The sequence below is a fragment of the Alligator sinensis genome, unplaced genomic scaffold (genome assembly GCF_000455745.1).
Source record: "Alligator sinensis unplaced genomic scaffold, ASM45574v1 scaffold872_3, whole genome shotgun sequence".
NCBI lineage: Eukaryota > Metazoa > Chordata > Crocodylia > Alligatoridae > Alligator > Alligator sinensis.
Window position 1 is genome coordinate 586,336 of NW_005842137.1, and position 9,631 is coordinate 595,966.

At 57.7% G+C, this 9,631-nt stretch overlaps 1 protein-coding gene across 4 annotated transcripts in view; it reads left to right on the forward strand.

Moving 5' to 3' along the window:
* LOC102371980 (F-actin-monooxygenase MICAL1-like) overlaps window positions 1-9,631 on the forward strand; it is a 31,113-nt gene that overhangs the window by 6,395 nt on the left and 15,087 nt on the right. For 2 of the 4 annotated variants that reach the window (XM_025206030.1, XM_025206029.1), the window contains 9 exons: window positions 1,401-1,516; window positions 2,576-2,702; window positions 3,319-3,388; window positions 5,678-5,825; window positions 6,149-6,336; window positions 6,529-6,638; window positions 6,906-6,956; window positions 8,192-8,305; window positions 8,836-9,010. In XM_025206030.1, the coding sequence (XP_025061815.1) occupies window positions 1,401-1,516; window positions 2,576-2,702; window positions 3,319-3,388; window positions 5,678-5,825; window positions 6,149-6,336; window positions 6,529-6,638; window positions 6,906-6,956; window positions 8,192-8,305; window positions 8,836-9,010 (1,099 nt within the window). The remainder of the gene's footprint in view (window positions 1-1,400; window positions 1,517-2,575; window positions 2,703-3,318; window positions 3,389-5,677; window positions 5,826-6,148; window positions 6,337-6,528; window positions 6,639-6,905; window positions 6,957-8,191; window positions 8,306-8,835; window positions 9,011-9,631) is intronic. The other 2 variants (XM_025206031.1, XM_025206032.1) reach the window with 2 other exon arrangements.

A 9,631-nucleotide genomic window follows, 5' to 3' on the forward strand; every position in this document is an offset into this window, starting at 1 on the left:
CGAAAGGAAGAAGTTAGAGCAAAGGCCAGGGGTCAGGACTCCTGTTTTCTCCTGATGCTGGCTCATAATATATCTGTCACCTCTCTGTGCCTCAGTTTCCCCTTGGTCAAACTGAGATGTTTCCCTCCCCTGTGGGCCTGAGAGAGTTAATGAAAGTTGCAGTACTGAGAGCTCCCAGGTGAAATGCTCCATCAATGTGCAAAGCGCTGTTTGATTCTGAGGTGCTGAGACCACAGGGCATTGAGCTGCGCCCCACCGGGCTCTGCTGCTGGGTTTGTGGTGAAGTGTTGGTGCCAGGTGCCTTGCAGTACAGATCTGGGTGGCTGTAGGTTGCAGGATGGAGGCCCCGGGGGTTGGCCAGGCCTCAGTGCACTAGGCCTTGGGTTCTGAAAATGCTGCAGGATTTCACAGCCTTTTTCAAGCATGTTTATACCTGCTCTGTGCCCTGTGTTGTAGAGTGCACCAAAGCAGCCCTGTCTGTCGCTGCAGCCTCTCTGACAGCCTGAGGAACTGTAGAGCTCATTTTCTTTCCTTCTGTTTTCTCCACCTCTCTCTCCCCTTTCCCTCCTCCTGCTTTTCTGTTTTTTCCACTCATGCCCCCTCAACAGATTTTTCCCTCTGGGAACACGCACCCCAGTGTGAAAGCCCTCAGCTAGGCAGCGTCATGCAGGGCCAAGTTGGCGACTCTCTCAAATAGGTCTCCCCTCTCTCTGAGCTGGCATCTTTCCATGTCTCTGGTGCTTTGGGACAGGGCTGGGGCAAGCAGTGTCTCTGAATTGCTTGGGCTGTGGAGCTCACACAGTCCCCTTCTCTCCCCACACTGTCTGCTCCATTGTCTGGAGTCTCATCCTGCAGCTCAGCTCCATCCTCCCACTCAGGGCTTTCCCCAGTGACACAGCCCTTTGTCTGGGAGGGCTTGGCTCACCAGCTGAGGCCTAAGCTCTTGTTCAGAGGTGTCGGGTGGGTAGAGCTGTGGCAGGGACAGAGGCTCCTTAATGTTTCATAGATTTCATAGACATCAGGGCTGGAAGGGACCTCGGAAGATCATCGAGTCCAGCCCCCTGCCCAAAGGGCAGGAAGTCAGCTGGGGTCATAGGATCCCAGCAAGATAAGCATCCAGTTAAGCGTCCCATAAGCATGTGGGAGTCTGCTGCCCCCAGGCAGCGCAGACTACCTCTGCCCCTCCCTACTGCTCTGCAGGGCAGCTACCTGCATCACAGCCATCCCCGTTAGCTCAGTCTTCTGGGCTGTTGAAGCAAGTTGCTTCTTCCAAGCACAGACTCTAAGCAGGAGGCTGCCTCGTCCCTGGGATCTGAGCCAAGGCTGCAGGGATCTTCTCACTGTAGTGAAAACACACATGGCTCCCACTCCAGCCCCCCTCTCTGCCTCTTGTTTTGCAGCCATTCTGGCCACTGGGCACCGGTGTGGCCAGGGGCTTCTTAGCTGCCTTTGACGCTGCCTGGATGGTGAAGAGATGGGCAGCGGGGACCCCTCCACTGGAGGTGCTAGCTGAGAGGTGAGGAGTCCCTTCCTGTGGGGCGCAGGGGCTGCAGGCAGGTTCCCGGTTGGCGGGGCGCATTTGGTTGGTGCCGTGGAAGAGCTCTCAACCTCCCTGATTCAGGGCACAAGCCGAACTCCAGTTTGGGGGTGTCAGGAGAGAACTGCCCAGGGAGCAAGGGATTGGGGAAGTGATGTGCCCAGCATGGCAGGGGTGGGTCTAATGCCTAGAGGACTGCTGCTGTGACTGTCTGGCAGTCCCATGCTCCTGCATGCAAGCACAGTTCCTGCTCTGGAGAGCTCTGTGCCTCCCTTTGTCCAGGAGGTAGGAGCTGCCTCATCATCATGATCAGGTTCTCTGAGGACACTGGAGGGCTCCATAGATCCATGTGCACCACCTGAGCCCAGCCCCTGCAGGGGAGAGGCCTCTGCAGCACGGCTTGGTCCAGAGAGCTGTGCCTGCAGCCAGCTAATGCTGATGCTCGACTAGGGCGGCTGGGCCGGTGGTTCCACATTGCTGGCTGGCTACCTCTGCCCACTGTGCTGCAGCTCAGTGGACACCCCACTCCCTCAAGGCCTGGCTCAGGGGTAATAGGTAACATCACCTTCCCCTTCCAGTTCGCTCTGTGGGGTCCAGCCCCGGCAAGCAGGGCTGGTGGTCTGGGGCCCTGTGTGAACTGGGTGTAGGTCTCAGATGAGTTCCTAGTGGGTGCCAACTGGGTGCATGGTGTGAGCAACCATCACAGCTGGCACAGATTGGTGTCTTCCTTGGCCCTCGGCTGAGACCGCCAGTGACTAAGAGCCCCCTGAGGATGGGGCACCTCTCACGGCTCCAGGAGGGTCCCTCCTCAAGTGTGGCGGAGGTCTGCCCTGTTGCGGTGGACAAATAGGGGCTCAGGCCTCCTGGGCTTTCAGTCTGGTGGTACCTTTCGCCAGCACTAATTTCACACCCCAAGTCCATGGACTGTCAGGAAGTGTCCCCTGCCTGTGGTGACACCATCACAGCTATGGGATCTGCCTGGACCATCTCATGAACCCTTTCTGTCCCTGTCTAACCCACGTGGTTTCCCCTGTACAGGGAAAGCATATACCAGCACCTGTCCCAGACGTCCGCCGACAACACCAACAAGAACATCAGCCAGTACAGCATTGACCCTACCACACGCTACCCCAACATCAATCTCAACTCCATAAAGCCCAACCAGGTAACTCAGTCACACCCCACCAGGGCTCTAAGCTGGTGGTGGAATGAGCAGTGGTCCTTGCTCCTAAAGCTGTTTCTACCTACCCGCTGGATTCGTGACCTCCACAGAGGAATGCTTGGGGGTGGTGTTCTTAGCTGACGTGACAGGCACCTGTCATCCTGGGGGCCAAGCACTGAGTGACATGAGTTTGCAAGATCTCTGCTCCACCCCTGGTGGCAATAAGGTCTGTCCAAATTGTAGGATCTCCCACGCCGTGCTGATTCCTCACAGCTCCAGCCCCTGCTCTCGGGATGGTAGAGGAGGGCTGGGGAGTTCTCACAGCTCTCAAGCAGGAGGGTAACTCAGGAAGGGACTGCTCAGCCCCCAGTTTTATCTCCTTTTCTCCTGACAGTGGAGGAGAAAGCAGGGAGCCACACAGTTCCTGCGTTGCTGGCTCCTCACAAAGGTCATGCAGGGGTGGCTGCAGGCCTTGTGTGCAGGATATGGGCTTGTTGTGTGAGAGTTTCCCTCTGCTGAGGTTTCAGCCTCCCTTCCCTGAGAGCTCAGTCCCCTTCTTCTGTGGCTGCCTTGCTGCTGCAGCCTCAGTAACCCACAGCCTGGGTGTTTCTGTGTGCAGGTGCGTGACCAGTACCTCACGGGAATGGTGGAGCACGATCATAAGAAGAGAGACAATCGCATCAGCACAGGCAAGTCCAGATGTTCCCGCCCTGGTACCACCCCTCTCTGCCTTTAACCGCAGCAGCATCTGGAAGCTTTCCCCTCCTCCCAGTGTCTGTACTGAGCCTCTGCCTCGCATTGCCCACTTCAGAGCCCCCCTCTCTGGTTTCCACCCTGTCACTGACCTCCTCATTACTGTCTCCTTGTGCCTGCTTGGACCCCAGCAGCTGGTGCTCAGGAGCATCCATGCCTACAGGGCGCATGCCCCTTTGACCAGGTGGAGGAGGACAGGGCATCCCTGAGCTAACAGAGCCAGTCCGGCCCTCCCTGCATCCCCTCTCTCTCCTGCTCTTCTGCAGGGAGATCAGAGTTGTATTAGCCCCCTTTAAATCCTGACCTCCCTGCCCTGCCAGGGGATGCTGATGCTATTGTCAGATTAACTGCAGGGTGCTCAGCGTCTCACAGGCTGTGGATCGGGCAGGGTTGGGCCCAGGGGGGTCTGCAGCTGAAATCAGGCAGAGGCACATCAGGGAGCGAATGGGTCAGCGGGAATCAGGCAGCCCCATAATAGACCAGGAACAGGAGGATGCAGAGAGGAGTGAGTGTTGTTAAGGAGAGGCTGGCTCCCTGAGCAGCACAGGGGTCCCAGGAAGTGAGTGAGAGGCAAGATCTTCCAGTGCTGCCTGGGGGCAGGGGTTAGTCCTCCTTAGGTAGCTGAATCCCCATGGGTAGGTGTGTGTTTAGTCCTGTTATGCCTGGGAACCCCATTGCAGCCTCACGGCCCCCTGTGCCAGGGTATGTACAGATAATTGACAGAGAGGGCAGTCCCTGCCTTGGCAAGCTCACGATCTGGCTGTCTGATAGGGTGGGACTGCTGGACGATATGCTCAGAGCCCGCATTTAATGCTGTCCATCCCAAATGCTCCCCATCACATTAGTTCACGTGTTCTTGGCTTCTCATGCATGTCGGCCAGCTGCAGTTTCCACCCCCCAGCACTGGCTGCATGTTTGCGAAGTGATCTCTGCTCGGAGCTTGTTTGGTGCCATGGGTGGTCAGGTCAGAGGAGCCGTGTGCCTTCCAGTTGTTTTAAAATGGTTCGGATAAACTCCACTTCCTCCCTGGTGTGATTCTCAGAGGGAAGCTCGCACAAGGAGCCTGTCTTCTGTGGTTCAGGCATCATCACCTGAGCAGCCTGTGAAATAAAGAAGCCAGAGGATAGCTCCCTCTCTGGGCTCTGGCTGGGAGGCATATTCCCCTCCCCAGGGGAAGGTTTGTTTTGGTGCCTAGACAGACAGGCTATTCCTGGGCGTGATTCTGGGCCTGTTGGAAAGCTCCCACTGACTTCAGGGGCACAGGACTGGGTTTCTAATCCAGGGTTGAAACCTGCCCTGGGCCAGGTGAGCTTTCCAGTGTGTGGGGCAGTGAATGAATCTTGTCTTAAGGGCCCAGCTTTTCCTCTTCCCTTGAACCGTGACATCTGCACACACTTCCCAGCTGGGTACATAAACCCTGGTGACACACCCTCTGGTGAATGTGGTAGACAGGGACTCGTGATGCCTGGCACAACTTCCTTGGCACACAGGGCTGGGCGTGCACCAATTAAATATTGATCTCTCTTTTGTGACAGCATTTGGCTTTCAGCTTTTGGCTGAGACAGCGGGAGAGCCCCGTGTCCGGGTCTGTCTTGGAGCTCCCATGCTGTGTGTGCTCTGTGGCACGTGCCCCCTCCTCCCTTCTTTGTCTCCAGGCCCCTGCTCTGCTGCCCTCTCAGCTTTCCCTCTCCCTCCTGCTCTCTTCTGCAGCACACGGGCAATCTTGAGGGCCAGGGGAGGTATGTCGGTGCTGGCAGAGGGGTGGGGAACCCCACTGACATGGGAGAGGGGGCAGCAGGACATGATGGTCTCGGCTTCTTCCCTAGAATCCCCTCACTGCCCCTCCTTTCTTGGGTTGAGCGCACCATGCAAGGGACACCATGGAAATGTGTCCTGGGCCTTGGCCTGTGGATCGGGATGGATTTGGGGCACCAATGGGCTGGCAGGGTAGCTGCAGGAGATGCCGTCCTCTCTGAGAATGATGTGGCCTCGCACTCGGTTTTGGGGCCTGATGACGTGACCAACTCGTTGGGTCATGGTGCAGCTGTACTTGGGACCCTGGCAGCTCCCGGAGCTGGTGGTTGCACCGCGGGCCGAAGGCTTGCTTGGAGGTGCGGTGTGTGGGGTTTCTTCCCTGACATGCTGGCTGCTCCCTGGCTGCGGAGCCTCTGCCCAGCCACCGCCCTGCCCTGACATGCCAGCGCTTCCTCTTTCTGTGTCCCCAGACTCCAGCAGGGGCTACGAGGAGCTGCTGCACTGGTGTCAGGCGCACACAGCCGGCTACCATGGCGTGGCTGTGACAGACTTCATGCACTCCTGGGAGAGCGGGCTGGCCCTGTGCGCCCTCATCCCTCACTTCCGTCCTGACCTGCTGTAAGTCTCCGGCCTGTCCCAGGGGCTGCTGAGTGGGTGGGTGGGTGACCTAGGCGGTGCTGCCCAGGAGGCTCAGCTCCTCTTAATTTGCCAGTGGAATTGGAGGGGACGGAGGTGTGTTACAGAAGGGAAAATGATGCCTCCCTCGCTGCTGGCCCCTGTTTCCAGTTCACTGATTCCTCCCTTTTCCCATTAGACCCTGGCTGCCCTGTCCACACAACGTCAGACCCATTCACTTGAACCCCACAGGCCAGGGGCTGATGCAGTCTCTTGGCCTGACCACTGAGGACAGCACAAAGCTGATGCCTTGTGTCTGTCCCTAGAGATTTTGACTCCCTAGCTCAGAATGACCCCATTGGGAATAACCAGATGGCCCTGGACCTGGCCGAGCAGGAGCTGGGCATCTCGCCTGTCCTCTCCAGCACTGAAATGGCCTCAATGTCTGAGCCTGACCAGCTTGGCCTCATCGCCTACCTGAGCCAGGTCTTCGATGCCTTCGAGGTGCCTCCAGGTGAGAAATCTCTGGACAGGGCTGGGTCTCCCTGGGCTGCTTTCTTGCCTCCCCCATGGTTGTAACTACATGCAGCCCCGGTTGTGTTCTCATCCAGCCTCGGTTAGGGGGAGGCTGGGTTTGGGGAACGCTGGCTGGGCTCTCTCGGGGCCGGCCCCATGTAACACGCGTGGTGTGGGTTCCCTCTCACAGAACCGGAGGAGCGGGTGAGGAAGCCGCTGACACCGCGCGGCACCAGGGGAGCCATCCTGTTCCTCAGCAAGCTCCAGAAGAGTCTGAGTCTGACACGCAAGCGTGCCCAGGTAATGGCCCCAGGGGGTCTCCATGTGGCAGGGCCCGGACCTGCGGCTGGCACCTGGTTGCAGCCCATGAGCTGCCCTGTTACATGGGCGCTGCTCCCTGGGGCCAGACAGCTGGTGCCCTTCCCTTCCTGAGCCCCCTCATGGGCAGCGGAGATGTCTGCCCTGCCAGGCGGCACTGAGGGGTCAAGGTGGGGCAGCACAGTGATATGGAAGGGATCTGGCCTGTCTGCCACAGCCTTGCTCAGCCAGCCCCATCTCTGATTTCAGGACCGCTCCCAGCAGGATGCTGAGACCAAGAAGGCAAAGAAGGAAGCAACGGTGAGTTTAGCTCCCTGAAATGTGCTGTCTGGGGCCAGGATGGGAGCTGGTGCACTGTGATGCTGGACACAAGACTGGGGTCCTTGGGTGCATCACTGCAGGGTGCAATGGGGAAAGCAGGCCACATCCCTGGGAAGGGAGTGCCTAGTGCCTGGAGGGAATTTGGTTACGGGGGAGTGGGGTATGTGGGGTACTGGGTGCTGAGGAAGGTCCAGGGTAGACTTGAATGGGATTGTGTAGTGAAGGGTGTACCCCCGTCCAGTGCACTGCAGACAGGATGCCCTACGCGAGTCTTATAATTAGCTTTCCATTGGCTAGCTTCTACTGGGAGGATCTCAGCTACATGCCTACTTTATGGAAATGGGGGACTTTTCCCTAGCTTGCTCCTGTGGCCTTTTGTCAAGGGCAAGCGAGACTCGGGGACATCCGAATCCCAAGCCTCCAGGCATGGGCCTGCACGTAGGATGTCCACCAATGGATCTGGGAGTATCTGAAGCCCCAGGCTGAAAAATCTGGGGTGGAGGATACTTGGTGGTTGTAGTGCCATGTATGGTGCTAGAATGATTGAGTGTTGCTCAATCGAAAGCATTCGAAACTGAATTGGCTAATTTGACTTGGAACACAAAAAATTTTCCAAAAAAAAGGCTGATTCCACATGGATCCCATAAGCACAGGCATGTGGTGCAGCCTCAAGGCACTGACCCGAGGCATTGTCCCCCTGCACATGTCTGGCAAGGTGGCTGTGCGGTGGGCTGGGGTGTATATGTGCTGCTTGTGTAGACGCTACCTGCAAACACCGACTGACAGAGCAGGCCCTCAGCCTCCTGCCCCATGCACCAGCCACATGTACTGATCCTTGTATCAGCTAGTTGATGGGCTGGAGGGGGAGTCTCAGGGCTGAAAATGTTCCTGTGCTCCTGGGCTGAAGGGGCCTGGGCTGCTGTGTCCCTGAGTGGCTCTGTCTGCCATCTGGGTCCTTCAGCTATTCTCTGCCCTGCCTTGCTGGCACTGTCTCCTCTCATTAGACCCCAGGCGTTTTGCCCAGACAGTGGGCGCACTCAGCCTTGAAGGTATGGGTGCTGCGTGGACAGCAGGGGGCTGGCACATAATGCCTGATGCTGCAGTATGGGCCCAGTCTCCTCTTGTGTCCACACTGGGGAAGGAGCCATGGTCCTGTTAACTTTTGGTGGGCCAGAATGACGCACTGAGCTTTCCCCTGTTGGATTGCTGTTTAGCTGGACTCAAGTTTGGAAGGTGACTCCTCTGTTGTTGACTTTGGCCAGGGGAGTCATGAGCAGCCTCAAACCCCGGAGACCGAGGTCCCCAAGTCCCCCACGGTGCAGAGGCAGGTCAGTGTCTGCTTCTTGCAAAGCAGCAAGGGCAACTGGGCAGATTGCTTTTGGCCCAAAGGTCTCCTGTGTTTTCTATAGGTGATGGGGAGGGTGTTGCAAGGGAAAGTCCAGTCCACTTAACAGGGACTGCCTGGCCTGGAGGTGAGGAGGGCGAAGCAAGGGGCTGCCCCCCTGGCTTTGGATCTAGGCTGATCTGGGAGTGGCCGAAGCATTCAGAAGAGCAGAGCCTAATGGTGTTCATACTCTTGTGTGCCAGGGACAGCCCTGGGGAGGGGCTATGGCATTTGCTTACCCCATCAGCCCTTTTGTGCCAGGCTCTGCCATGCATCCTTGGGCATCCCTTCCCTGCCTGAGCCTCTGACAGCCCCACATGGGCCCTGGAGAGGAGCCAACTCCCAGCTCACAAATGGAGCAGCCCAGACAGGTGTGGGATCAGCTGTCTGCCAGGGCCCGGCACTTCAGCCAGCAGGTAGTGCCCAGCCCTGGGGCCAGCCCTCTCAGCTGAGGCTATGTGGTCTCCTCTGCAGAGCTCGGCCGTGTCCCCCGCAGAGAGCAGCGATGCCTGCTACTTCTGCGGTCAGCGGGTGTACATCCTGGAGAGGGTCAGCGCCGAGGGGCACTTCTTCCACCGAGGCTGCTTCCAGTGCTGGCACTGTGGTGCCACGCTGCGCCTGGGCGACTTTGCCTTCAATGAGGAGGATGGTGAGTCTGGGGCTGGGGGTGGTGGCAGGTGACTACCTTAAGAAGGTACTGTCCAGGTGTAGGCTTGTGCCAGGGTCCTTAGCCCTTCCCTCCTGTTGTGCATTGTACCAACTGACTGTTCTCCTCCACCCCCAAATAGGCTGCTGGGCTGTTTGTCGTGGGCTGGTGTGACGGCCTCGCACAGCCCCTGCAACAAAGTGCTCCCCTTCAAACTGAGGTGCATGTCTGGGATGTAGGATGGTGTGTCAGTACTCCCACTTGCCAGTTCGCTGTCTGCAGTTTCTGTGATCGGCCCTAGCATCCCCTACACTTCACTGGCTCACTGCGACGGAGCGCTAGCAAATCCCTATAGGATAGCCTTGGCACCAGTGCTGCACCAGTGGGAAGAAACAGTGCCGGCTGTGGCCAGCTGGAGAGGAGGCCAGTGAGACCTCTCCAGACCAGAGACCAGTAAGAAGCACAGGATCTCGGTCTCACTTCCACTGCACTTACAACCTGTTTTCAAGGAACACGGGCAGCTTAAAACCTTGTGGTTAGCCAATGCTGATTTTACTAGGAGCACATTGAGCTACTAGAGGAGGGTGGGGGCTTAAAAATGCATTTTACCTGCCCTGATTCCTG